Source organism: Lynx canadensis, chromosome B3, assembly GCF_007474595.2.
Source record: "Lynx canadensis isolate LIC74 chromosome B3, mLynCan4.pri.v2, whole genome shotgun sequence".
Classification (NCBI taxonomy): Eukaryota; Metazoa; Chordata; class Mammalia; order Carnivora; family Felidae; genus Lynx; species Lynx canadensis.
In genome coordinates, this window is record NC_044308.2 from 71,304,862 (window position 1) to 71,332,509 (window position 27,648).

Genomic DNA, 27,648 nt, shown 5'->3' on the forward strand with positions numbered 1-27,648 from the left:
TACAAAACCAACAATATTTTATTGCTGAATCAACTTGAGGTTCAAATTATGGGAGACAGGAGTCCATAGCCTCACCAGGGTGCCCAGATCAGACAGAGATTAAGGTCCAAGTTCCTGTAGGCTCTACTTAGGGCACTATCTACTCTGATCATGTTAAAGTTGTTAGTCCCTCCAGGTCACTTCTACTTCATCTGTCCGAAACCTGTGAAAAAACAGGAAAAACTTGATGGATAGCTATCCCTTAGAATCTTCCATTCTTCCCTGCCTTCATGATCCTGGACCCTCTTCCCTGCTGATTTTTGCCTACTTCCCATATAATCCTATCTACCCTCCAAGAGGTACACACCTCTGTGTGATTCCAGAATCACTGAGGGGGGTCCTATGCCCGGCCCGAAACATCTCCCAACCAGCCTGGGCTATCATGGCTCCATTGTCAATGCAGAATCTGGGAAGGAAAAGAGATATGAAATTTGGAATCTAAAGGTGAAAAATCACAGTAATTAAAGAAAAAAAGAAATCAAGAAAGAGAAGGGGCCTTTACCTCTCATCTGTGGCAAAAAGACGGGCTCCACGTTCCTGGCACATTGTCTCCATCATTTCCTGTAGCCTCAAATTACCTATGAAGGGGCAGGGGGTAGGGCTGGCTTAGTTTCAGCCATTCCTGCATGGTCCAGCTGTACACCTCATGTGTATTTACTTACAAAAATGAAGTAGGGGTTTAGGGGGCAGGCACTGGGAAGCGGAAACTAGCAATTTCCCCAAACTCTTAGGGATTAAGACTATCAGGAGGAAGATGCAAATGCCCAAGAACAGCAAAGAGGGGCACAGTTCAATGATACATACACCCCACACCTCCCACGATGAGGGCCTCCTGGGAGCCACAATGTGCCATGGCTCGCTCTGTGATCTCTACCAGCATTGCAAACACGGTTTCCTGTGGGGGACAAATAAGGTGTCAACACCAGAGGGGATCCCAGCTTAGTTCTGCTGTACTATATAAAAGGTCTTCCAGTCCCAACGTTCAGTCCCAGCTTTTTATCCCATTACCTGCAGAGAGAAGCATAAATCCTCAGGAGTACACTCGCCTGTAGCCAGCATCCGTTGGGCTACATCCTATCATTAAAAAAAATACATAAAACAATGAATTGTGGTTTGGGGATGAGAGGAGAGCAAAAATTAGTGCACTTGGAGGATCATCATGTTTCACGACAATTCATCTCGCCAGCGTATCTACAGCATGCTTTTGCCTTTCACTGGCATTAAGCTACAGAACAGGCAACACTGATTCAGGATTCGATAATTACAAATGCCTGCCCTGGCATCCCCAACCTCCCCCCGACCCCTTACTCTGCTTAACTTTTCTCCATAAGGCTTATCATCATCTGACTCTTTTTATTATCTGCCCCTTCTTTGTTTCTTCATCTTGTTGCCCCCCTCCCCTATTACAATGTAAGCTCCAAGTAGGCAGGGACTTTGATTTTGTTCCATCCTGTGTTGCTATTGCCTAGAAGAGTGCCTGGCACACAGAAGATCCTTAATACATATTTGCTAAATGAATTTATTCAGCATCTAATATGGCCCAGAACTATGCTATAGGCAGGAAATACAATGGTGAGCAAAACAGATATGCCTCATATAAAAGCATGAAAGTGATCTCTCCTCACCTGTCCCACACTCACCTCAATGAAAGACAGGATCCCCGAGAATGAGACGTCCATCCCCTTTACGGTATACGGCAGCTCAACTAGTTTCTTGCCTCTGTGTGGGAGGGAGTATACGATGTCCTCAACCTGTAGTTAGTTGGCTGCTTACCCTCCAAAGCCCCTCCAAAGCCTTCTTAATGTACATACAGGGAAATCACTGAAGCCCCGCCAGGCAGCTTCCTCCCACCTCATGTCCCCTTACCGCTTTGCCATCTGTTCGATGTTGTAGCCCGGACTTGGGTCATTGGAAATCTAGCAGAAGGAAAAAGAGGATAGAGACAGATATCTAGGAGGCATAAGAAACTAATTTATGACCTTCTCCCTCCATTTCTAATTCATCCATATCTCATGTTTTCTCCAGCCCCAGTGGCTTACCTTTAGCACTCGAGCAAAACGATCCAGACAATTACCCACAGCAATATCGATGGTTTCCCCAAAGATGCGGTAACGATGTTCTGAATATGCAATCACCTAAGGGTGATGAGGATGTCCATGAAACCTCAAGTCTGTAAAGAGGAGTATTTGGCTTTGGGGAAGAGCATAAGAGAGGATCAACATGGCCACTGCAGCTTCCAATGACAAACAGAACAAAAGAACTTACCCAAACCTTAAATAGGTACTTTCTCAAAGCTCTTATCTCAGAAGCCTATATGTACCCTGAGGATTCCTAGAGCAGATTTCTCATCTACAGAAGGTAGCCTAGGTCAAGCAGAAGCAATTCTCGTTTTGAATACATTTTTCTAGATTGGAGGTTCCTAATATATTCTTTTAAATGCAGTCTTGACAATATGGATTAGGAACAGGCTTTTCTGCTTGGAAGCAGGGAACCAGAGTCCTTCTAGATTATCCCACGAGCACAGTGTTATTTGGAAACAAAACAAGAGGTAGAGTTGAAAAACTCAAAAATCCCATATTGGGTCACACTAATGACCCACCCAACTCAACACTGGCAATCAACTTATGTCCATTCTTCACATATGACTAGCTTCTAGCACAGAGAATATTTATCACCCACTCACACATATACTCCTGACAATGAGTGCTTCATTAAGACTATAAGAAGTCCTTTTCCCTTTTCGATGCTACTAAAGATTTCTTTCCATTCTGACGTAGATCATACTCTGCTGTTAAGGCTGGCCACAAAAGGGGAAGGAAAAAAAATCCTGCCTTTCTACTTCTGTTATCTACTCCTCTCTACCAATCATCTTCCCTGTTTTTCCCACCTAACCAAGTTTCAAGAGGGAAGAGAAAAACTATCACTGCTCCTCTTCGTTAACTCTTGCAAGCCTCCATTGCTACTTTCCACACCCTGAGTCCCTAATTTTGTACGTCATCCTTCAGGCCCCAACCTGCTACTTGCCCTCTACCTGTAAAAGTTCCCATGTCATTTTCATGGGAATGTGTACTTCATTTTAAACGACTATTTCACAAAATGAAGTTTTAAGCCGTTCATAAGCTGGGGACAATGACTTTTTCTGACAATAACCCCATCAGGTGCTCTGTGGGAAAGGAAGGCTAGAGTTCTCCAATCCCAACCTAAAAAGGTCTCGTAAGGTACCCCAAACAACTCTGGTTTAGCTTATAAACTTAAAATACCTTCTACCTTATAAAATGTTTTAAAAATTACTTATATTTTCACTCTTAGAATAACTTCTATTTACTGCCAGTAACATAAAACAAAATATGAAATTACTGTAAAGAAACAAATTACATGGTATCCCTCGGTTTTAGTTGCTAAGGTACAGGGGAAAAAAAGCTTCAAAATAATAAAAATAAAAAACACTTTCATTATTTTGAAGACCTCAATCCTTACCCTTCTTTCCTTTCCTAAATGGAAATTTTTTATCTTTATAACCACGTATACGAAAGCCATCTAATGTTCTGATCATGCTGTCTAAACCTACAATGTTGTAAACTTTCTTGTGGGTTTTCTAGCGTGTCTTAGACAGCCCAGCTTTGTTCTTGAGTTGCTGCCATTCAGGTACAACAAGAAAGTTGCTGATACACTGCCTTAGAAATTATGAAGCAATGATGGAATACTCCAAATACCTGTGTATTTCCTCCACTGACATACAGCACGGTAGGGCTGGTGGCTCCAGTAATGAGGCGGCCCATCTCAATGTGGCCTATGCAGTGGTTCACGCCCAGCAAAGGCTTATTCCACAGTTGGGCCACAGTACGGGCCACAACAGCCACAGAAACCAGTGGGGCACCCATGCCAGGGCCTAGGGGGATAGAAATGGGAGTTAGAATCCTACAGACACTGGGAAAAACCGAGCTGGGGAAAGTAAGGGATGTGAAAGGTGGGGCAGGAGTAGTGGTGTAGTGGTGGTAGCAGAGAGCAGCAGGCCATTCTGACCTAGCCAGGCTCCAGGTATGTTCTTCTATCGTCAGTCTCCCAGCTATACCTTTGGTGTAGGCAATGCAATCAATATCCTGGGAGGTTAATCCAGCCTCTGTTAGTGCCTCCTGTAGCAGGTCCAGGATAACAGCTCGGTGATGCCTGGCAGTATCACCTGGAAGGAATCCTAGGAGATGGACACAGGTCAGAGATCATAGGGTTTTTCTATAGCAAAGGCAGGTAGAAGTCATAAACGGGTGTTTTAGTTGTTGTGAAACAGAATGAAAGAAATCTCACTTAAAACAGAGTCAGGAGGCTGTAAGGGGAAGCCTTCACACCCCACCACTCCTTCTCAATTGCAGACCCTGATGAGAAAAGAACATACCTTGCATTCCCAACAGGAAGAAGCCTATCATTTACCACCCCATCAAGAGGAAGAGATTTTCCAGCCAATGAAAAGCCACTACACTTGGATCTCTCAGTTTACTTCAATGGACTAATTTAAAATTAAGAGTCCCTCCCAACTACCCCCACTTCCCTATAAAAGATTAATCCTTTCATTTGGTCTCTAGATTTGCCTATGGTTTTGCCAAAGCTTCCCTGATCTGAATCACAATTCTCCACTATTCCTAAATGAGCCCATTTTACTGGTAAAACAACTGGTTGTTTTATTTTTAAGGTTTACACAGTGTAGGAAGAGTCTCTTTCATTCTCCTCAAGTATCTTATCTTCCAGGTTTTCAGATATACTCTTTCTGGCCTGTTCAGCTAGGCTGACCAGCTCTCAGAAATGCCTTTCTTCATACCCAACTCCTACTCAGCCTCAGGACTTAATTCAAGGGATAACTAACTCAAACTGTTCAGTGATCTTCTCTGTGACCCTACCAGCCCTGTGCACGATCATATCATTGTACTTTACACACTGTGTCGTATATCAATTATAGCATTATAATCACCTGTAGTTTTCCCCAATTTAACCATGAGTATCTCAAAGCATTGGCTATTTTATTTATCCTTGCATTCCTGGTGCCAAAATGCCTAGAAGAGTGAGTGCTAAACACAGATATGTATTTTCTAACGAAAGAGCTGTCACAACATCACCTGTTCAGGGAGGCTTTTCAGGTATATACAAGTCAGTGGTCCTCTCCTACATATGCAGAAGTTTTAGGGGTGGGCAGACAAAATACAACACAGTAACAAATAACATACAAATAACATTCATTAAAAGTAATACGTCTAACAATTTATTTCTTTCTCAAGACTCAATAATGCAGGTATGACTATTCCCATTTTAAGAGTAAGGAACATAAATCCAAAAACAAATACTGAAAATGAATATTGCTGTTCCTAACACCCAAGCTGCAACTCTACACTCCTTCTCATTCTAGGAAGTTCTGACTGCATCTGCGTTACACTCACTGTTCATCTTACCATAAACTTTTGTTTATATGTCCGACTCCACAGAAGCTCAAAACATCTATTTTTTGCTTCCGGCTGACGATAAGCACATAAAAAGCGCCCAACGAAAGCTAAACGAACCCAGAAGATCCAGGTCCAAGTGTCTGTCACTCTTCTATCAGCCTAGTGAGGTTAATCCTGCCCCACGAATCTCAGAGACTCGGATGAACAGCTCGGTGAGGGGACAACGCGCTCCACGCCCTACTTTGCTAGCGTTTGGGCGGATGGAAGGCGCTGCCGCGAGAGAAGGGCGCTGTGAACTGTCAATCCCGCACACACGCACCTGTGCCGGGAGGCGTGACGTAAGTCCGCCGCGGGTTCGCCAGCACCGCGCCATCCCGCACCACTCCCACGCCAATCTTGTTAGCGCTGCCTTCAAACCCCAGCACCGCCGGCATGGTCGAGCCTGGGAGAAAACGCCAGCAGGGCTAGCTACCACCACAACCGTGTAGCCCTCAGCAGGTCGTGCTGGGCCGCGGATTCCGCAGCGCACGGGAAGACTACGTACCCAGGGGCCGGGTACCAGCGTGCACCAAGAGATGCCAAAGAACTCCCGCGGAGGGCGCCCCCGCGGCAGCCCCGCCCCCGTCATCACAGCGGCCCATCAAGGCCCCTTCAAGGACCTGTCCTCCTAACTGCCAGGGACGCTGAGCCGGCATCTGCTCCTTACATTCCTATCCATCTCTTTACTTCTCTCCCGTTGTCCAGCCAGCCTTCTCCACTGACTTTTTTCCCTCTCTTGCACAGCATTGGGATCTTCGGTCAGGGTGATAGAATGAATCCTGCATCTGGCACGCCGATAAACAGCCCAAGAATGGAAGGCCGGGGCCTTCAGTCCCCTGGAGAGTTGCAGAAGGGGGTGGGGGGGGGTGGGGGGAGTAGGGCGAGCCTTCCCGTCACGTGGTTCCAGACAGACCAATCACGCGCATGCCCCCGCCTCAGGCTGCACATCTCAGATCACCTGACCACTCCAGATACCCACGTGGGGGCACGGCGTGCACGAATTCTTTGTGCTCGGGTAAGGAGGAGCCAGGCTGGGAGCCGAGCAGGTCAGATGCAGGGTTGCTCTTATTTTGCCCAGCAGTGGGGTTTCTTGATCGTCTGATCTGCAAGCTAAGTCGGGACCCTTAATTAAGGCCCTCGATCGGCTGGAGGGCAGATCTCGCGAGCACGGCACAAAGCATAATGAAATGATCTAGTTTGGTGGGTGAGGGGCTGAAGGGCCTAGGTTGCATGGAGGCGGGGAAAGGATTCAGAGGTAGTTTGATTTGAAAGGCGGTACCTAGTGCGGGGGCGCCCGAGGAAGTCGTTTTTTTCCCCAGCTTTAGCTGGTTTCACGACATCTCGTCTGCAGGTAACGCGGTAAAAATACTGCTTCGGTGGGCGACGTGGTACAGGTTCAGAAGGGCGTTCGCTACAGTGATGCCGAAGCGTGGGAAAAAGGGAGCTGTGGCAGAAGACGGGGAAGAGCCCAAGATTGGTAAGAGAATGAAATGAGGCCCTCTCCCTAGGGGCTGCCGTGAGGGGGTTTCTAACCCCGGTGAACAGGAAGTGCGGACCTGCTGACTGCGTTTTTGCAGGCTGAAGAAGTCGCAGCAACTGCAAGCTCACAATGGGGGGTCTGTAGTCCAATCCGGTTCAGAGTTGGATACTGCCAACTTTATCATTGTATATTGCTTATTTTATAGAGCCAGAAGCCAAGAAGAGTAAGGTTGGAGCAAAGAAAAACGAAAAAGAGGCAGCAGGAGAGGGGCCGGTCCTGTATGAGGACCCCCCAGATCAGAAAACCTCGCCCAGTGGTAAATCGGCCACACTCAAGATCTGCTCCTGGAATGTGGATGGGCTTCGAGCCTGGATTAAAAAGAAAGGTTTAGATGTGAGTGGAATTCAAGGAGGGTTCCAGAAGAGACATTCTTCAGTATTGAATGATTTGGGGATTTAATCACCTTTCCCTAATCTGTAGGTTTTTTCCCCTTGTCTAGTTTTTTTGTGCAAGAGTTAAAAGGAGGGGCTTCACCAACTCTTAACCTTTTTATTTCCAAATGTCTTTTTCAACTTATTTCCATTGTTTGAATGGCTTCATCCCTTCCCCTGCATGTTGCAAAAACCTTGTTACTGGACTTGCTCCATTTCATTTCCAGTTTATCCTCCGTTTAAATACTACTGCTTAGGGGTGCTTGGCTGGCTCAGTCCACCAGTTGGTGAACTTAAGCTGCTCCATGTGTGGCAGAGCGTAGAGTTTACTTAAAATTAAATAATCACTGCTTAAAAATCTTAGATGGCTATCCTCTGCCTGTGGAAGAAACATAATCTCTTCAGTGTTGCATGTAACACTCTTTTTACCTCTCAGTTGCCAGTTCTATAATTTAGAAGTGTTAAAATCTCGTGTGACTCTCTAAGCAGTGTATCTCTAGTACTTGGCACGGTCTTTAGTAAATGTTTGATTGATAATCAAACGTTGCTGTCTGAATTGATAGTATTTTTCTTACCTTTCATCTCGCTCACAGTGGGTAAAGGAAGAAGCCCCAGATATCCTGTGCCTCCAAGAGACCAAATGTTCAGAGAACAAACTACCAGCTGAACTTCAAGAGTTGCCTGGACTATCCCATCAATACTGGTCAGCTCCTTCAGACAAGGAAGGGTACAGTGGTGTGGGCCTGCTCTCCCGCCAGTGCCCACTCAAGGTCTCCTATGGCATTGGTGAGACCCTGTTAATTCCTAATCCCTGAGGTCTTTCAAACCAATTGCTAATTCCCGTTCCAGCTCCTAATGGGAGTTACTTTCTTTGCTTTCCCATTCTGTACACTTTTTTATGCTGATCTTGTTTCATTGTTTCTGTAGGTGAGGAGGAACACGATCAGGAAGGCCGGGTGATTGTGGCTGAATTTGACTCATTTGTGCTGGTAACAGCCTATGTACCTAACGCAGGCCGAGGTCTGGTCCGCTTGGAGTACCGGCAGCGCTGGGATGAGGCCTTCCGCAAGTTCCTAAAGGGCTTGGCTTCCCGCAAGCCCCTTGTGCTCTGTGGGGACCTCAATGTGGCCCATGAAGAAATTGACCTTCGCAACCCCAAGGGAAACAAAAAGAATGCTGGCTTCACTCCACAAGAGCGTCAAGGCTTTGGGGAATTACTAGAGGCTGTGCCTCTGGCTGACAGCTTCCGGCACCTCTACCCCAACACGGCCTATGCATATACCTTTTGGACCTACATGATGAATGCTCGATCCAAAAATGTTGGTTGGCGCCTTGATTACTTTTTGTTGTCACACTCTCTGTTACCCGCGTTGTGTGACAGCAAGATCCGTTCCAAGGCCCTGGGCAGTGACCACTGTCCCATCACCCTGTACCTAGCACTGTGACACCTCCCTTAAATTACTTTAAGCTGGGGAAATAAGCCCCCCAAGCTAGCTTTAAAACTTAACCTCCCCAAACTTCTTTAAAAACTGCTCTCTAAAGAAATCTGCACTGTTACTTCCCTTCTAAAAATACGAGTCCTTCAACCAGGCTCCTAGTGACACTTAGGTTTCCTTTAAACCCCAATTTTTTTGTGCTTTTTTTTTTTTTTTTTACATTAAACAAAAGCTACTGATGACTTTCTCTGAACTGTCCACATGAAAATAAAGAGCCATAGTTTCAGCCTTGCTGTCTTTGTATTCTACCCCTTTGTGGGGCTACAAATTCTCCTTATCTTTTCATATATAAAGATAAACAACTTGGAAAAGGATAGTCATGACCTTATTTATTTACAAGCACAGGATGAATCCCTAGCTTCCCCCAAGACAGAGCAACCTTATCCAGCTCAGTTAAATACTGCAACTGGGGGGTAAGGTTGGAAGGAGGAGTTAAGGGAAATTCAGGACTAGGGGAACATACCCCACATTAAATAGTTATATATACATCAGTTCCTGTGGTCTGTACAGAGCAGCGGCTGACCCCATCCCCACCCCCCGGGACACAGAATGGGGGGACAGGAGACTGAGGGGACTGAGGCCAGCGCCAGCCCCTGGTGAAGTGCAATAGCAGCAGCAAGGTCCTAATGGTGCACAAAAGGGAGGGAACCCCCAGGGCTACCCACCCCCACCCTGCCCTGGAATGTTTAAGGGACAGGAATGGCTCTCAGGGAGTATATGGGAAGGACAAGGCTAGAACCCTCTTTTAGGACCCAGGTTTAGGGGCAACATTTTGCCTATTTCACCCTAAACACAGCAGCCCTTGGAGGAAAGCAGATGGCCAGCAGTGGTCTTATCTACCCCTCCAAACCTAAGTGAGGGTCTGGTTCCTTCCTACCTCTCCCCAGGGAAAAGGAAGGCAGCTGCTTGGCTCCCCTTACAGAAGCCAAGGGAGCCTTTTACCACGGTTCCCTTTGTAGTGTCACTGTCCCCACCAGGAAGGGGCCAGGCACAGTCTGTGGGTCGTTGTGGAGCTCAGGAGAAGTTCTGGACAGGGTGGCTGACCTTCATACAAGCCCAGTAGAGGGCCCGGCCCAAACACAGCACAGCCAACAGGATGACAAATGCCCAGGCCGCGTAGATGCCTCCATATCGCCGAGCGTGCTTCCATGTCCCAAACTGATGAAGAAGAAGGAAGATGGGGTTACTGTTGATCTCTCACCACTTTCTAAAAGCCCTAGTAACAGCAACACAGAATGGAAGCTTCAGTGCCTGGTTGCCTAACCATGTGTATCCATCCACCCTCAGGGACCTTCTTAAAGGCCCAATTGTGCTCTCTTCCCCTAGGCAGGTACATAACTTGTACAATCCCAGACATCTGTCAGTGTTTCTTAGTGTTGGACAAGGGAGCCAATTCTAACAGCAACTCTTAATTTAAGCCACTTCTTCATTGCCCTGTCTTTTGCATAAAGAAGATGGCTGTTTTTCACTCCCATAATAACAATGGAGATTGTTTATCAGTTACCTTCAACTTCAGCTCATGTGTACATTAAAACAAGGCAAAACAAACAAAAACCCCTTGGTTTCTTTCACTTTTTTTAGGTTAGCCATTTCCTAAATTGTAGGCTATGGAGATGAGGCTGAAGAACGAAGGGCCGGATCAAGGTTACTCACAGCAAGGCCAGTGGCAGTGACTGCCAAGAGTAAGCCAAGCAAGAAACAGCAGATACATCTCTTTCGTGGATATCTGCGCCCAATAGATGACCTGTGGGGAGGCAAACAAATTGATGCTTGCAATGGCCCTGCAGGTTTTACTGTACATGTTACAAAATTACCAGTTCAACAATGCCACTCTCCAGTCACTTACACTTTCCTGCAGTGAGGGCAACGGGCCAAGGTTCGGTCTGTGAACTCTGTCCACTATGGAGAACAAAAAAGGGAGAACCCAATTAATAGAAGCAGGGTCATGTCCAGTGAAGGCTCTGGGGCAGGGGAGGGTGGGAAAAGGAACAGAAGGGAAATTAAAACAGACCTTCTCAGTATTCATTATCATAACTCAGAAATATATTCATGATTACTTCTGTTTCTCCCGCTTCCTCCCAAGGCTTCCCAATGCTCCTCCTCACCAGGAAAGTATTCTTGCAATGTCCACAGATGACCCTGACACCTACAGGCTGTGGTTCTGGACTCAGAGGTCCTGGATGCACAGGCCCCAGGTTGATGATTCTTTTGCTGTAATGGAGAAAAAGACTACGTTTAAATCATTTTTAATCCTAAAATGCCCACGCTAGCCTTCCTTCATAGCTCCCAATCCCTGCCTTTCTAAATTCCTCTACTTCTCTGTACACGGCATATACTCTGCCCCACCCAACCCTAGCCCGAGGGAAGGTTGAGAAATAGCACTACTTAAACTTCAGGTCTCTAACTTCCATTATACCTGAGGATAATTCACCCAGTCCCCTAGACTCTCTATTTCCCTAACGGACATAAATTTCATCCCAGTCTTTTTACTGAGATTTGAACAAGATGGCTGTAAAATTCTAATGGTACAACAGTCCTTAACTTTTTCTCCTTCTAAATAAACACCTTTACATGCTCTGCAAACATTCATCCTTTTTAGGGCTTTCCAATTATTCCCACTGATGCCCTTCCCCACCTTATGCCTCTTACCAGTAGGGCCGAGGGCAGGCAATCCTCTGGGAAGTCACTTTGCAGATAAGGAGACAGTTACAGGGGCACCGAACATATTTTTTCCCTGGAGGTGCATTCTTGATTGGCTAGAGAACAATGAGGACATCGGTAAGCAAACCTTTAATTCCAATCCCTTCCATTTCCTCCAAAAACACCTTCTGAGAAGAGATCAGAGAGATAAGGTCTTAGCCAGATAAGGTCTTAGCCAGGTCAGAGAAATGAAAGAAAAACATATAGCAGAAGATTTGCAAATAAAGACTAGGCTTAAGTATCCAGAATAGAAATGAAGGTGCAGGATGGTAAACATCAGCTCTGGTGAGTGGCTGCTGGGGAAATGGTGATGTGAGACTCCTGGAACTGAAACCTGGGTTTCAGGATTACCATTCGGCTAACACCTGAACATCAAGGTCTAGAATCAAGAGATCAGAAAGAGGATCCAGGAAACAGGGCCCATTTCATAGATGTGTGTAACTCACAGTGGCTTCATTGCAGACGCCACATTTGACTACATGCTGATGCATCTTGCCTTCCACGTTGATGAGAGACTGGCAGACTCGGCAGGTGATCATGGGGGCACTCCCACTGTCCGGGCTGGTCAGGGGTGAGTAGGGGGGTGGGTCCTCCCCAGGCAACACGGCTGGGTGTCCCTCAGGGAACGGGGGAAACGCTGGAGAGGAAAGTAAAAAGAAGGGTGGCATCACTTGTAGACACCCCTACTGATGCTCCACGGGGTCAAGGGACTCTTTTTGGTCCTCAACCCTTCTGATCTAGCTCGGCGGGCTTCTTATAATCCGTGCTTCAGTCAGCTTCCTCAGAACCCCCTTCGGTTCCCAAGTTCCGGTAGCAATTGCGGAAAGAAGAGAGCTTCACCCAGTCACAGGTGCAACTGCTCCGCACCTGGCGCCTGGGCCCCGCCTCCGCCCTCGGCCCCGCCCCCTCCCGCCTCTCAGCGTACCCCCCCCCCCCCCCCGGGAACATCTTGGACCCACCCCGGCTTACCCTGGGGCGGGGCATGTTTACCGGCTCCGTACGGTGGTGCGGAGGGGGTCAGGCCTCCCCCGGGCCCAGCCCCACTCCCGCCCGGCCCCACTAATCCGTTGCCGCCGGCGCCACCGTCGATGGGCTCGGAGAGCAGCGGGGATCGCTCTCCGTCTGCCGCCATGGCCGCCACCACCGCCTACTGCTTCGGCCAAGGACCCGGCTCTATTCGCCGCCGCCGTCTCCGCAGCCACCGCCGCCGCCGCTACCGGGTCCCCAGGGCGCCTGCGCGCCGCGCGCCCAGCTCGCCCCGCAACCAGTGGCCTGCCCCGCCCGATTCCGTCCCGCAAGCACGTGATAGGCTGTCCCCGCCCCCGCCGTGCTATTATTCGTGGAGATAAATCAATTCTTGGTCCTGCGAAGGCAGCTCTTTTTTTCCATTGGGGAGCGTCGCGGCAACGTCAACTGTCACATGACCTCCCGGAGGCCGCTGGGCCCGCAAAAACTGCACGTGACGAGAGGTTCTGCGAGCCATTGGAAGCGTGGCCCATCGCGTTACCTCCAGACCAGGAGGTGGGACTAGGCTGCTTCAGCTCACTGGTCACCTGTTTCAGGAAGCCTGGCTTCCTCTGTTACGCGCGCAGAGCGAGTGCATAATCATTGCTCCTCATTGGTCCAAAGATACCACTAAAAGATATCTCCTCTTTGCGGTTATAATTGGTCTCCTATTGGCTGGCCTCTCGGTCTTGTGACTCGTGAGGTGCAACTGTATTGGTCCGAACTTAGGTCCAGAACTCGGGGGCGTGGCTCTAGTGAAAGTGCTGGAGCTTGGGCTGAGTAGCCAGAGGAGGAAAGGCTGGCGACAGTTAGCCGCTCTGCTCAATGAAATAACCTGTAGAAAGTCGGAATAAAGATGTACCAGTAGGAAATGCATTAAAATGTTAAGATAATCATCCAGCCTTTCCCGCTGGAGTTACTTCTGGAACAGAACACAAGACTGGCTTCTCCAGGGACCAGCCCTGCAGACCCCACCCTCTCACTCCGCATCCCTGATTATGAAACTACCTTTTATGAATCTGGATCTATCACTACAGGAATATTTCATATTTCACTCAGTTTCATGACCCCTCCCAGTCCTAAATACATATGCATCATAAGTGTTTTTTGATTGAGTTAACCAATTAAGTACAAGGATGTTTTAGTAACCTTGCTGACAAGATGAGACAGTCTTGAGACTAGTCTCAACTTAGTCCCAGCGAGGAGACTGCCAATGGAGGTTATTCTGACAAGTACTGGAGAATCTCGTGAGCCCCTCAGACGTCTCAACATACAGCCAATCCTACTCACCCTCCTGTTCATCCGTATACATCCTCCATACTCAACTTGTATAGCAGATGACACTACAAGTTTACCCAGCCATATCCGAAAGTAGAGTCCTATGAAACCTTTCCTCAGCTGAAGTGAAAAAAACGAAGACAATTACCATTATTATGGAAAAAAAATTTGAGTAGTCCCGAATCCCCAAAATAATCTCTTAGGGTTTTCAGATACTTTAGGACACATCTTGCTAACGGATGCACAAAATATATGGAGAAAAAAGCACAGATGCTCAAAGACAATTCAAATCTATGGCGGCTTAATGCTGAGTGTAGTTCCCAGGGAAGGAGCTTGGTGGTGCCACTTTTCCTTCCGTGCGAACGGCCTCCACCACAGCTAGCTGCAAAACAGTGAAAGCTATTTTGCTTTTCTGGTAAAAGTGAAAATCCTCTTTTGGATTTCTTAAGCTTAGGGAAACCAGGTGCAGTCATACCACGTTTCGGTGCACTTCGCTTTAATGCTCCTCGCAGATATTGTGGGTTTTGTTTTGTTTTGTTTTGTTTTAAACAAACTGAATGCTGTGGCAACCCTGTGTCAAGTAAATTTATCAGTGCCATTTTTCCAACAGCATCTGTTCACTTTGTGTCTCCGAGTCTCATTTTGGTAATTCTTGAAGTACTTCAAACTTTTTCATTATTATTAGTATATTGGTTATAGTGATCTGTGATCAGTGATTACAACTTGTTGAAAGCTCAGATGATTGGTTAGCCTTTTCTTCACCAGTGAAATTTTATTTCATAATCAGATGCCTCATGCAATCTATCCTTCCAAAAAGCAACACTAATAAATTATAAGATTCTGAAATTTTCAAAGATATGAGTTACTTGCTAACAAATGTGAGTAAGCTTCATTACAGAAATTTCTTGGGTCAGTATACCAAGGGCTTTTCCCTTCTCAGATACCTGTTAAGTGAAAACAGATCCAAGAATATTGAATTATTTCTTTAGACCCCTTCTTGAATGCACATCTGAGTTGGTTTCACCTCCTTTGAATTATATCCTCCTAGCTCCAACTAGGCCATATTTTCCAGAAATTTTTCACATTAAAATTTTTATGTCCATCTGTATTTTCTTTTGTGGGTTATGATGACAAGGTGTGTATCTTTGGGTTTTTTAAAATTTATTTTTAATTAATGGTTAGCATTTTTTAGCAGTAAAATATTAAGATACATACTTTTTTCAAACATAATGCTATTGCACACTTAATAGACTACAGCATTGTGTAAACATAACTTTTATATGCATTGGGAAACCAAAAAAAAATTATTTGAATTGCTTTATTGTGATATTGGCATTGTTTCAGTGGTCTGGAACTGAGCGCGCAATATTTCTGAGGTATACTTGTACTAATGAAACTCTTTCATACAAGCAAAGTGGCATAACTTGAACTTACAAAAACTAGGGAATACCTGCAATTTTCAAACCTATTGAAGTGCTCTACTAAATGGGTACCTAGACAGAGATAACATATGTAGGATACCCCCCACCCTTAGGGAACTTTTTACTTTGTTCTTTCAACTTTGTTGGGAGTTTCAAGATAGAGCAGGGACAAAAGTCAAGGTGAGCAGCCCCTTGTTATGTAAAGAATAATAGGTTAAACTTCTGGCTCTCGCTCAGGTCGTAATCTCCAGATTTGTGAGTTCCGGCTCTGTGTCGGGCTCTGGGCTGACAGCGCGGAGGAGCCTGCTTGGAATCCTCTCTCTCTCTCTGCCTCTACCCCATTTATGCTCTCTCTCTCTCTCTCCCCCAAATAAATAAATGTTTAAAAAAAAAGAATAGGGGCGCCTGGGTGGCTCAGTCAGTTAAGCGGCCGACTTCTGCTCAGGTCATGATCTCGCGGTCCATGAGTTTGAGCCCCGCATGGGGCTCTGTGCTGACAGCTCAGAGTCTGGAGCCTGTTTCAGATTCTGTGTCTCCCTCTCTCTGACCCTCCCCCGTTCATGCTCTGTCTCTCTCTGTCTCAAAAATAAATAAATGTTAAAAAAAAAAAGAATAATTTAGGAGAATTTCCTTAATCATATAAGTGTAGGGTGAATAGACCATTATTTTGAGATTAATGATGGATGATAGACTAAAAGTGAGTCACCTTAAAGAGATCTTCCTTGTTTTAGGTGTTACTGACATAATTTCCTCTAATTAAGCAAGTGCAAATGGAAAGGACCCCATTGTCATAGGAGAAGGAAATACTAGGAAGTCAAGGGAGATGGTTCCAGTTCATGGTCATGGTAAAAATCTGATTGGTACAGATGTGACATTTTAGCTCAGGTCTATTTAATGTAGAGGCTCCTTAACTGAAAATAATGCTAGCATGGCTGCCTTTTCCTGAAGTACCCTTTAGCTGAGGGTTCTACCTCACCCTTCCCAGAAACCAAAGGAGAACTCTGAGGTCTATTAGTATCCACTGGACCCAACCGTTGGGGATAGTGCCCCCACCAGCCTCCTCCTCCAACCTCATGTGGTCTCTATGGGAGCCTGAATGGTACCTGGGTTTTCCCCTTGTCATAGCTCAAATTGTAACTGCCTTACAACTGGGAAGCAACAAGGAATTGAAAAAATAACTCTAAGGACCATGGCCAGTTTGGCCAGAAGCCTCTCCACTGAGCCTAACACTGAAGGGAGTACAACCTACCCCACATATTTAATGATAAAGGAACTGTTGCTGTCCCAGCATTTGTGACTGCTACAGGAGCTGGAGACTTTACTTGGGTTCTGATTTTTAGACACAAATTTCCCAGGTTGTGGATACCAGCTTCTACTTAGACACTGGTATCCATCCACCAGTTGGGTCCCACAGACGTTTAATGAACTAAGGAACCTCTGGATACAAAAGAGGAAGGGTTTGTGGCTCTACAGGGGGACAGGCCAGTTTACTGCTCTTTCTGGTGTTTCTGGCACAGAAGTTCAAGTGTTCACTCTAGAATGGAGCAGCGCTCATTATTTGTACATTGCTTATACATATATTCCCAAATCTGTCCTTTTATGACTCTCCACCGTCAACAAAGCCATATTTGGTGCCTTTTTAAATCTAGTTTTATCTTTATAAAAAAAGTGGGAGAGAGGGATAATTGGATACATTTCCAAGGATCTTAAAGGGATGGAATAGTAAAATGGCTTATTCATTTAGTAGTTTGGGCTCCTGGTGATGTTTTCATTATAGGTTAAATATAGGGGTGTGTGGCTAGAGAAGCAAAAGGAGAAGTAAATGTTAACCAATATAAAGCATGTTCTGACAGGTATAGGGGGCACTGAAGGAAGGTGTGATGGAATAATCCCTGAATAATGTCCTGTTAAAGCTCCCTTTCCATGCCATACTAACCTCTACCCACACACTAACCACCCCTATAAAGCTGTGGGACAGAGTTAAGACAGTGGCTAAGTGCTCTCATAATGAAAACTACTTTATAATAAACTCCTCTGGGACTTGAATTTCAAGACTCCCTTGGAAGGAGCCATTACTTATTCTGCAAATGGACTCATCACCTACTACCTACAGTTCTGGGTATAGTATTTTAGGAGAAATCTAAAACCAATAAGTTGTTTCACCCTCAATGACATTACAATCTGGTAGTGGTCAGAAGGTAATTACCCAGAAAGCAAGGTAGTAATTTGTGAGAAGGGCCATAAAAGAGATAGAGAAAAATCCTACCTACCCGGAGGGAAGAAATACTTCTTCTGCTCTTCAGCTGTCTGTTGCTGCACAACAAACAGCGCCAAACAAAGTGATGTATGTTTTTAACTTCTGATTCTGCATGTTGGCTGGATGGTTCTTTCATTGGTTTCACCCAGGCTCATTCATGAGTGTGCAGTGGTGACTGGTAACAACTGAATGGTCCAAGATGGCCTTACTTACATGTCTGGCAACTGAATGTGCTGGCCTGATGGGGCTTCTTTATGGCATGGCGGTGCTTAGGGCAATGGTCCAACAGAGTGAAAGGAGAAGCTCTAAGACATCTTTATGCCTAGCTCCAGCATTAGCACAACTTCATCCCTACTACATCTAATGGTTAGAGCAAGTCATAAGGCTGCCCAGGTTCAAGGCATGGGGAGATGGACTTCACACCTTGATAGGAGGAGCTGCAAAATATGGTGGCCATGCTTTTTGACCTACTACAGATGGTAAAATTGAAGCGATTGGTACATCTACGCATATTTGTTAAATATCTACTCTTTGTGAAAGACACTCCTTAAGAAACGCACACTCTTGTTAGGGAGACATAATGTGAAAAGTCACCGTACAAAATATCAACATGAGTATCTTTTATTACGTGGAAAAATATGAATACGAGAAATTCATGATGCAAAATGTGCTCCACACCAAATGAGTTAAACAGTATCATCCAAGTTCAGGGAAAGAAGAAATCACTTCCAGCCAGAGCAGCCAGAGAAAACTTTAGAACTATAAAGAGGGATTATTATATTATTGTGCATGGATAACTTGGCTTTGAGCTCTGTCTCGAGTAGATCAACAGGCAGAGAATTACAAAAAGTAATGATAATATTTGTAACTTGCTCCCAGTTAATAAAGCACTTTTATATTTTGATTTCAAAACCCACTACAAGATGGACAGGGAAGGCAAGACTATATTTTATAGATATAGAAACGGAGGCTCTGTAAGCTATAGTTACTTAAACTAAGTGGGAGATTGAAACGGGACTAAAAGTCCAGTTCTTCTGATTTACGGTTTAATGCTTCTGCACTCACATCATTTGCCAGCCAGATTGAAAAAGGAAGAAGCACAGAGGTGGCAGAATACCTGATATTTGGGATGGAGTCTTTTTTTATGCTCAATGCCTGGCACATGGAAGTTGCTATATAAATGGCTATTAAATTAATGAATGAACAAACTTAAGCACCATCTTGAGGTGAATTTGTGTACTGAGTAATACTGTCACCTGCGGTCCCAACCAGGGTGAATATCCAGCTGAGGTACTCCAATGTGGCTGGCATCAGGTGTTTATGGCTGGTGTTGGCTGCTTGCTTGATTCCTGTGCGATCCAGGTGAATAGTGTCAATATTATCCCTGGTATGTGCCATCTTACTTGTGGGGTGGGGTCTTCTCACTTACACTAGAGAGGTGTATTAGTTTGCCAGGGCTGCCATAACAAAATACAACAGACGAGTGGCTTAAACAACAGAAATTTATTTTCTTACAGTTCTGGAGGCTTGAAGTCCAAGATATAGGTGTCTACAGGCCTCTCTCCTTGGCTTGCAAATAGCTGCCTTGTCCACTGTGTCCTCACATGGCCTTTTGTCTGTGCACACATATACCTGGTGTCTCTTCCTTTTTTTATATGACACCAGTCATACTGGATTAGGGTCCCTTATGACCTTATTTAATCTTAATTACCTCTTTAAAGTCCCTATCCCCAAATAGTCACATTGGGATTACAAGGTAAAAGCTTTAACGTAATGAATTTTGAGGGGAATATTTCATAAAAGTCTATGACTGAAGGATATAAAGAAACTGTAAAGATTTGGAAGCATTTTTTCTTCAGGCTTTCAGCCAAGTAGTAACGTTCCAACCTTCCAAGTTGTTGCTAAATAGATGGTGGAGAATAGGGTGAGAAACATCGGCCTAGCTTCTGTGACCCACAGTGTCCCAATTTGATTTCTCTTCGTCATATACCCTGTTTCTTCTTTCCCCTTTCCTGAAGTGGTAATTTACACCTGTGTGAAAACAGCACAGTCCCTGACTCCATTTCCAGGGCAAAGAATGTTTTCAGTTATACCCAGAGTGAGTGAGTTAACCAAGATGCAGGGTAGTATGGGAGTTTGGGTGAGGTGGGAGAGGGTATAGTCTAGTTGTTTATTGTTGTTCTTGTTTAAGTAGGCTCCATGCTGGGTGTGGAGCCCAATGCAGGACTTGAACTCATGAACTCATGGACATAGTTCTAGCTTCTTTTAGGTACATACAGGGTAGCAGTGTCTAGAAAAGATAAGAACAATGCTGTGCAATAAAAATTTCTGTGATGATGGAAATGTTTCTCTACCATGGATAATGGTAGCCACTAGCCTCATCTGGCTGTTGAGCAGTTGCAGTGTGGCTAGTATAACTAAGGAACTGAATTTTTGTTTTTATTTCATCTTAATGTTCTTACATTTACATAGCCACATTTGGCTAGTGGTTACTGTTTTGAACAGTGCACAATAAGAGTTGATGTTGATGGGCTGGGTGCACCTCTGGTTGTTCTTCTTACCCAATTTATGGTTAGGCAGACCTAGAGAAACCAGAAAGAAAAAAAGACAATGGGGAATAATAATAATAATAGCCAACATTTACTATAATTTACTATAATTATAATTACTATAATTCCAGCCACTTATCTAAACACTTAACAAGCATTTTCTACACTTCTTGCAACAACAGTAAATACTATTATTATCACTACCTTACAGATGAGAATACTGAGGCAGAATGAGACTTTCACTTGCCTTGGATCACACAGCCAGTAAGTGAGGGGTGGAGAAGGAATTCATACACAGGTAGTTTGATTGCAGAGTCTACTCATCTATACTACATAAACTTGGGAATGGAGGTGGCATGGAGTGACTGGAGCCATAGTTTCCAAACTCTGTGCCCCGGTACAAATTCTCAGGGGTACCATGGGATATTTAAAGATTTTAAGGGAAACACAGCCATATTCAATATCTCTGTATACTCTGCAAGCTACCAGTTCAAAGTAACTCATAATATGAACATTAGATTGTTGCAACATTCCTTTTGATGACAAAATATCTTTGTGAAGTTGGGTTTTAGGAGGTCCCTCTGATAAAAAAAAAAATAAGTACTGCATGAAAATCATCCCAGAACAGGAAATGAGGGTAGCAGTATTGGATTCCAAGGTTTGAGAAGTTGTTCAATGCCCAACAGGCACACACATCCCCTTAGGGATTATTTGCAGTTATCTAAGAAATATAAACAAATATTTTTTTTTCGTTCAGTGTGTGTGTATTATTTTTTCTAAATGGTTGCTAAGTTGTTAGGAACCGACTACTTAAAAAGTAAATGTGTTAAGTATTTATTTTGAACTAAGGGGGCTATAAAAAATTGCTGAGATACTAAGTGCACTGTAAACTGAGAAACTGGGAACCTCTTGACTGGGATGTTGAAAACAGATCAAAATGGTCATAAATGAATAGAGTATGGGGACTTGGCTTGAGGTGGCTTAAAGAGAAATAATAAACATTTCATATATTTGACCGTTAAGTATCTGCTGTATACAGTGTTCACAGTGCAGCAGATATACACACTCAAAATGCCTGAGTCTGTGCCCTTTAGAGGTCAAAAACTTGTGAGGTAGGCAGTAAGAGATGTAAATTAGCCAAGGTTAGAGGTAGGATGGGATTCAATGTAGGGTCTGATGTGACCTGGACCCTGAGCCCTCTTGTTGGATAGGCCACAAGATAAAGATGTGGTCTGAGGAGGCCTGCTGAGTCTCATAGGGTAGACTCTTCTCTGGGCCATGGGTGAAACCAATGAGATTGGGGGTCTAAGTGATTGTGCTGGAGGTGGGTTGCTGAACTTGAATTCAGAATAAAGTATGTTGTGAAGTTCTAAAGGTAATGTCACCCTGGCCAAGGATCAGTCTGGTAAACTGTCTTTGCCTGTCACATAACAGTACATTTCTTTGGTGGCCAGAATGTTTATGTCTCTCTCTCTCTTTCTCTCTCTCTCTCTCTCTCTCTCTCTCTCTCTATATATATATATATATATATATTAAACATTATATATATATTAAACATTATATATATATATATATATATATACACACCCTTCCCCACGTGATGCTGTGGAAACATTACAGAAGACTGAGGCTGGTCCCCCATTTTTCTTTTTGTAGATTTATCATAGATCATCTTCTTTTGGTTTATATACACTTACTTTAGACAGTCCATAAAATTAATTGACTAAGTTTGCACTTTCTTAAATATAATTATGTCATACTCTTGTCTTTTGTGTAAACTGGATTGGATTTGGGCAATTAAAAAAAACTTTCGCCAATCAAATATAGATGAATATTTCCTGGGGATGATTTTTACTTAGGACTGATCTCATCCATCATTTAAAATTGTGCTTTCAGGGATGCCTGGGTGGCTCAGTCGGTTAAGTGTCTGACTTCAGCTCAGGTCATGATCTCCTGGTTTGTGAATTTGAGTCCCACATCCAGCTGTCTGCTGTCAGCGCAGAGCCTACTTCAGATCCTTTGTCCCCACGACCCCCACCCCTTCCCTGCTCGTTCTCTCTCTTTCTCTCAAAATAAATAAATAAATAAACTTAAAAAAATTGTGCTTTCAATGTTTCAATTGTTCATAGTTCATTACGAAGGTGAACTTTACTTTTAGATTACCCTGTTGTTACCTTTGCTAAAATTACTCAATGAATAAAGATGATAACAATAATAGCATAACAACAATAACGATGATAGAATATACCCTTCATTTGGTACTGGACTCAGTTTTATGAATGAGACAGAAACAGGGCTGGGAAACAGTGGCTTGGACCATAGCAGTGGGTAAGGTGGGTAAAATGGCAAACAGGAAAAATTGTGTTCAGGAAACTGGAAACAGATGGGGGATTCTGATAGCTAAGCAAGGGCCATTGATTTGTAATTTTATGTAAGCTTAATTAAACTTGCAAAAGAGGGGAGAGGAATAGCTGAGCTCTTACAAAGGTGCTATATTGTATAGTTCTATTATGAGGAGTCCCTTAGTTATCTGAATTGCTTGGAACCAGAATTGTGTCAATGAATGGATGGTCTGCATTTGCCGGTCACATCCCTATACCATCCTCACCCCAGTCCCACCCTTTCTCTTTTTGTTTTAAAGATCCAGGAATTCTTTCCCTGACAACTTTTTCTTCTCCCCATATGGGTCCTGGATTTAGAGTTGATACGTTTTCCCAAATTCTGTAACCTCCAGTTCAGCACAGTTTCTTTTTCTTTTTTTTTTTTTTAATTTTTTTTTTTCCAACGTTTATTTATTTTTAAGACAGAGAGAGACAGAGCATGAACGGGGGAGGGGCAGAGAGAGAGGGAGACACAGAATCGGAAACAGGCTCCAGGCTCTGAGCCATCAGCCCAGAGCCTGACGCGGGGCTCGAACTCCCGGACTGCGAGATCGTGACCTGGCTGAAGTCGGACGCTTAACCGACTGCGCCACCCAGGCGCCCCTCAGCACAGTTTCTAAGGTTTACCCTATTTGTTTTCTCCAGGATGTGACTCACAAGGGAAAAAACCTGAAATGAAGTCAATCCTATTAAGAAAGCACATCTAAATGGAGCTATGAGTCCACTAGAGAAGTGGGGCTTATGCAAGGCCATCTGGGCACAGAACATTAACGTTAAATATAGTTCATTCCTGGGGCACCTGGGTAGCTTAGACGGTTAAGTGTCTGACTTTCGCTCAGTTCATGATCTCACAGTTGGTGAGTTTGAGCCCTGCATCGTGCTCTGTGCTGACAGCTCAGAGCCTGGAGCCTGTTTTGGATTCTGTGTCTTCTCTGCCCCTCTTCCACTTGCACTTTGTCTCTCTCTCTCTCTCTCAAAAATAAATAAATATAAAAAAATTTTTTAATAATAAATATAGTTCATTGCCAAACTGCAATGTACTGCTTCTTGCAGCCCCAGATGGAAAGCTGCAATTCAACAGGAATTAGACTCTTTTAGCCAATTATAATTTTGCAAAACAATTTATGTAAGCCATCTTGGAATGCTCTTTTTTGCCATTAGAGACCCACTGCTTTTACCCATCAGCAGAGCACAGTTTGGATTTTCTCCCAATATGTGTCTCCCAAATTGCAATTCTTAAGTCCCCAAATAAATTTTTGTTTGCCTTGCAGCTTCACTGCAAATTTTGTTTGACATTACATGACGTCAGAAGTGGGACCGGAGAGCATCTCATCTCCCTCCTCTGGCTCTCTCATAGATTCAAATGAGGTACTTACAAGGGTCCGTTGTGCCCTGTCATCTCCCCAGTGGTCCCAGTCAGAGTCTGATAAGTCTTCTTGTAATCCAAATTTCCCAGTCTGAGGTTCTGCTTTGAGTGTCCTCTGTTGCCACTTTTGTTCTCAGGACTTCACTTCCTGTCTGTTGCCCTGGTGGGTACTTAGTTCCTCTTGAAAATGCAGTTTGCTTTTTGAGAGATAGGCTGCTGGGCAGCCTTCTTCTGGAAATCCTACTGGTTTTATATATAAGAATTATGGGTCCTCATCCTGCAAATTCCTGTCTCTCTGGACAATGATTACCTGGGATGATTTAAAATTTAATTGGCCAACCTGGGGCTCTTTCAAAATTCCTGTGTTAGTTTATATGTGCAATCAATTAGAGAAAGAATAGAAGACTAAATAATCCATATGAGGAATTTGTTTGTGAAAGAGAGAGAGTGAGCAGGGGAGAGGGGCAGAGGAAGAGAGAGAGAGAGAGAGAGAGAGAGAATCACAAGCAGGTTCCACACTCAGCGAGGAACCTGATGTGGAACTTGATCCCATGACCCTGGGATCATGACCTGAGCTGAAATCAAGAGTCGGGTGCTCAACCGAATGGAGCCACCAAGGTGCCCCATGGGAAGCTTATTTTAATTATCATTTCAAGTCTTCAAAATGTGTTCATGACTCAAAAATTGCTTCCTTCCAGGATACTAATTCTAAACTAAGGCAAATTCTGAATTGTCTCAGAGACTTACTAAACTCGAAGAGTCTTCTGCTGCTCCATCACTCCCTCCATTTGCTCCCCACTGCCTATCTGTCCACCATCCCTCTCTCATTTTCTTGCTGAACTTCCTTTCTATGATTATCTGGAGACTTCTCAGGACCCACCCCTACCTGTAGCATCTTTTATAGTTAAGCCAGGAGATGATATTTTAGGATCCCAGTTCTCTTGTTTTCCTTGGAGTAAAGCTGAACTATGAGCTATTACCAAGGAGTTTCCTAACCCTAGAGAAAACCCTATTGGGTTTGCTAGACAATTCTTGATTGTAGTCCAAATTTATAAGCCAGGATTCTCTGATCTTTATCAGCTCATTCTCATGTTAGTAGATGAAAGACTTGCTAGAGAATGGATGCAAAAAGGAGTATGGACAGATCTTTTATTAGATTTCCCCACAAAAAGGATGTAGACATGAAAGAAGCCTCAAAATTAGCTAAAAGACTCCACAAAGAGATTCTTGATGGTTTTCCCCATACTATTGACCTGGAAAAAAAATCCAAAAAATGTGTCCAAAGATCTGATGAATGGGTTTTGTATGATTTTGAAAGATGTGAGAAAATTTTTAAGCAATTATCTGGCCTTGAAAAAGTTGACCATCACACCTCCACCTTGTTAAATTGTGCTTTTATTGAAGGTTTGCAAGAGGAACCTACAACTCAGATTTAAAAATTTTTAATTAATTAATTAATTTTTCAAAACCTGCAACTTAAACCAAACAAAAACAAAAACCCCTGCAATTTAACTGGGCTACTATGAAATTCCATGACCTAGTTAATTACTGCTGGGCAGCTCTCCAAAGCTATTCAAAAAGATACAAAAAAGAAACCCACACAAGCCCTAAATACTCAAGTATAAGCAACCCAGATTAGGAACATGCAATTACAACAATTGACACACATCTTTTTTCCAAAAAAAGGAAATTTTTAAAATTTTAACCTGATGAAAAATCTCAAGACGATTTCTTGGTTACTGTCCCTGTGTTCTTTATCTTTTTTTTTTTTTTAAGATTTTTTTTTTTTTAATGTTTAGGTAATCTCTACACTCAACGTGGGGCTCAAACTCACAACCCTGAGATCAAGAGTTGCATGCTCCATGGACTGAGTCAGCCAGGCATCCCCTGTCCCTGTGTTCTTTAATAACATAGCTCATACACCCATCTCTCTCCAAGATTCTATCCATGAGAAACTTTGGGCAAAAAAATGCCACTGATAGAGGCCACATCCACTCTGCACCACCTATAAAAATTCTAGTGGATGAAAGAAAGCCTCTGACAAATATTTACCAACATCCATTTTTAAAAATGTTTTTATTTATTTATTTTTGAAGGAGAGACAGACAGAGCATGAGCGGGGGAGGAGCAGAGAGAGAGGGAGACACAGAATCCAAAGCAGGCTCCAGGCTCTAAGCTGTCAGCACAGAGCCTGATACGGGGCTCAAACTCACAAACTGTGAGATCATGACCCGAGCTGAAGTCAGACACTTAACCGACTGAGCCACCCAGGTGCCCCTGCCAACATCCATTATATACAGAGGCTGTTCAAGGAATCAAGCCCATAATTGAGGAATATATTAAATAAGGCCAAAAAATTTTTTTTAAAACTCACACAAAGCCTAACTGTTCAATATACAAACCCTTGTAATATCCCCTTCCTTCCTGTACAAAAATCCCATGGAAGAGAATGGAGGTTTGTTCAGGAGTTAAGAGTTATCAACAATATCCTTATTCTTCAGCACCCAGTTGTGCCAAATCTTCACACTCTACTTTCAGTCTTATCTCCAGAAAGCACAACCTTCACTGTCATAGATCTTTGTACCGACCCTGAAAGCCAATACCTGTTTGCCTTTACATGGGAAAATCAACAATTTACCTGGACTGTTATGCCTCAGGGCTATACCAAAAGCCCTACCTATTTTTCTCAAATTCTGAAGGCTGATTTGCTGATGTCATTTTTTTTTTCAGAATTCTTCCTTTTTGCAATATGTGTATGATCTCCTCCTCTGTTCCCCCTTAGAAGAGACATCCTTGGAAGACACTGTCCATCTCCTCTGAGAATTAGCAAAAAAAAAAAAAGGACATAAAATGTCAAAAGAGAAACTCCAGAGTTGCAAATTCAAGTTAAATACTGGGGCATCTAATTATTGATCATGGCCTCCATCTAGATCCAGACAGGAGTCAGGGCATTTTACCCTTCCCTTGCCATAGCACAAAAAGCTCAGAGGATCGGGGGAACTAGCAGTGTAGTGTAGGAACTGGATTTCACTGTTTTTGTTTTTGTTTTTTTTTGCCATAGCCCAGTGTTTATACTCTTCCTAAAGCTGATCAGACTAAACTTCTCATCTGGTCAAAAAGGCTCAAGATTCCTCATTAAAGACAGCCTTCATGACTTACCTGCACTGGGTCATCTTAATTACAAGTTGCTTTTTTCCTTTTTTTCCACAAAATTATGGGAAATGCCATATGTGTACTTACTCAATGCCATGGGGATCAACATAGGCCCATAGGTTATTAGAGCCAACAATTAGATCTAGTAGCTAAGGGCCTCCCTCCTCATATGAGGCCAACAGCAGCTACTGCCAACTTGCCACAACGCATAAAAGAAAGAGTGATGGGTTCTCTACTTACCATCCACTCAGTAGAAGGTTTGCTTCACTCTCCTCACACTCAGCTCTTATCTACCAGCAGGCTAACCTCCATTGAAGGACTTTTGCTCCCCGCCCCCTCACCATGACCATTGCTTCCTGTAACACCTTAAACCCGGCCACACTTCTTCCTCTGCCAACTGATGAAACCTCTCATGACTGTTTAAAGCTGACTAATCAACTTTTAACCCCTTGGATTGATTTACAGGAAATTTATCTCAAGAATGCTGAATTAATCTGGCTTACTGACAGATCCTATTTAAAGGATAAAACCGGTCTCTATCTAGACGGTTATGCTATAATATCTAACTGAAACCACTGAAGCTAAACCCATACCAACGGCCACTTCTGTTCAGCAGGCAGAACTCTT

General features: G+C 43.9%; 3 protein-coding genes and 1 long non-coding RNA gene across 8 annotated transcripts; 1 reads left to right on the forward strand and 3 right to left on the reverse strand.

The window, feature by feature from the left end:
* LOC115516173 (O-sialoglycoprotein endopeptidase) lies at positions 1 to 6,142 on the reverse strand. Of its 2 annotated transcripts, XM_030318601.2 has the most exons (11): positions 5,785 to 6,137; positions 4,112 to 4,231; positions 3,753 to 3,928; positions 2,079 to 2,174; positions 1,906 to 1,955; positions 1,680 to 1,758; positions 1,048 to 1,113; positions 844 to 934; positions 542 to 617; positions 347 to 445; positions 1 to 202 (listed from the first exon to the last, which is right to left on the reverse strand). In XM_030318601.2, exons 1-11 carry the CDS (start codon positions 5,897 to 5,899, stop codon positions 163 to 165), a joined length of 1,008 nt encoding a protein of 335 aa, XP_030174461.1. In that variant the 5' UTR covers positions 5,900 to 6,137; the 3' UTR covers positions 1 to 162. The 2 variants fall into 2 exon arrangements, with proteins under 2 accessions (XP_030174461.1, XP_030174460.1); XM_030318600.2 differs by having other exon boundaries at positions 3,753 to 4,231; positions 5,785 to 6,142.
* A 300-nt stretch (positions 6,143 to 6,442) lies between these two features.
* Positions 6,443 to 9,137, forward strand: APEX1 (apurinic/apyrimidinic endodeoxyribonuclease 1). Of its 3 annotated transcripts, none has more exons than XM_030318604.1 (5): positions 6,443 to 6,519; positions 6,856 to 6,981; positions 7,190 to 7,377; positions 8,009 to 8,201; positions 8,343 to 9,137. In XM_030318604.1, exons 2-5 carry the CDS (start codon positions 6,924 to 6,926, stop codon positions 8,858 to 8,860), a joined length of 957 nt encoding a protein of 318 aa, XP_030174464.1. In that variant the 5' UTR covers positions 6,443 to 6,519; positions 6,856 to 6,923; the 3' UTR covers positions 8,861 to 9,137. The 3 variants fall into 3 exon arrangements, with proteins under 3 accessions (XP_030174464.1, XP_030174465.1, XP_030174466.1); XM_030318605.1 differs by having other exon boundaries at positions 6,467 to 6,550; XM_030318606.1 differs by lacking the exon at positions 6,443 to 6,519 and adding an exon at positions 6,573 to 6,704.
* Positions 9,138 to 9,219: 82 nt separating this feature from the next.
* On the reverse strand, positions 9,220 to 12,859 carry PIP4P1 (phosphatidylinositol-4,5-bisphosphate 4-phosphatase 1). 2 transcript variants are annotated; one of them, XM_030318608.1, is made up of 7 exons: positions 12,602 to 12,859; positions 12,058 to 12,248; positions 11,561 to 11,667; positions 11,017 to 11,122; positions 10,758 to 10,810; positions 10,565 to 10,655; positions 9,220 to 10,069 (listed from the first exon to the last, which is right to left on the reverse strand). In XM_030318608.1, exons 1-7 carry the CDS (start codon positions 12,741 to 12,743, stop codon positions 9,926 to 9,928), a joined length of 834 nt encoding a protein of 277 aa, XP_030174468.1. In that variant the 5' UTR covers positions 12,744 to 12,859; the 3' UTR covers positions 9,220 to 9,925. The 2 variants fall into 2 exon arrangements, with proteins under 2 accessions (XP_030174468.1, XP_030174467.1); XM_030318607.1 differs by having other exon boundaries at positions 12,581 to 12,859.
* A 6,360-nt stretch (positions 12,860 to 19,219) lies between these two features.
* On the reverse strand, positions 19,220 to 27,347 carry LOC115516177. The gene is made up of 3 exons (XR_003969487.1): positions 27,262 to 27,347; positions 26,507 to 26,684; positions 19,220 to 20,154 (listed from the first exon to the last, which is right to left on the reverse strand). It is a non-coding gene; the product is annotated as an uncharacterized LOC115516177 (long non-coding RNA).
* Between the last annotated feature and the right edge of the window lie 301 nt (positions 27,348 to 27,648).

Bases quoted from the DNA above. Each gene is read 5' to 3' on its own strand.
- LOC115516173 (XM_030318600.2), bottom strand. From the start codon at position 5,899: ATGCCGGCGGTGCTGGGGTTTGAAGGCAGCGCTAACAAGATTGGCGTG. The intron at 2,175-3,752 runs GTATTTGGAGTA...CATCACCCTTAG, and splicing joins TCAGTGGAGGAAATACACAG to GTGATTGCATATTCAGAACA. The intron at 935-1,047 runs GTAATGGGATAA...TGTCCCCCACAG, and splicing joins ATTTATGCTTCTCTCTGCAG to GAAACCGTGTTTGCAATGCT.
- APEX1 (XM_030318604.1), top strand. From the start codon at position 6,924: ATGCCGAAGCGTGGGAAAAAGGGAGCTGTGGCAGAAGACGGGGAAGAG. The intron at 6,982-7,189 runs GTAAGAGAATGA...CTTATTTTATAG, and splicing joins CGGGGAAGAGCCCAAGATTG to AGCCAGAAGCCAAGAAGAGT. The intron at 7,378-8,008 runs GTGAGTGGAATT...TCTCGCTCACAG, and splicing joins TTAAAAAGAAAGGTTTAGAT to TGGGTAAAGGAAGAAGCCCC.
- PIP4P1 (XM_030318607.1), bottom strand. From the start codon at position 12,743: ATGGCGGCAGACGGAGAGCGATCCCCGCTGCTCTCCGAGCCCATCGAC. The intron at 11,123-11,560 runs GTAAGAGGCATA...TCTCCATTACAG, and splicing joins GCCTGCCCTCGGCCCTACTG to CAAAAGAATCATCAACCTGG. The intron at 10,656-10,757 runs GTAAGTGACTGG...GCCTCCCCACAG, and splicing joins TGCCCTCACTGCAGGAAAGT to GTCATCTATTGGGCGCAGAT.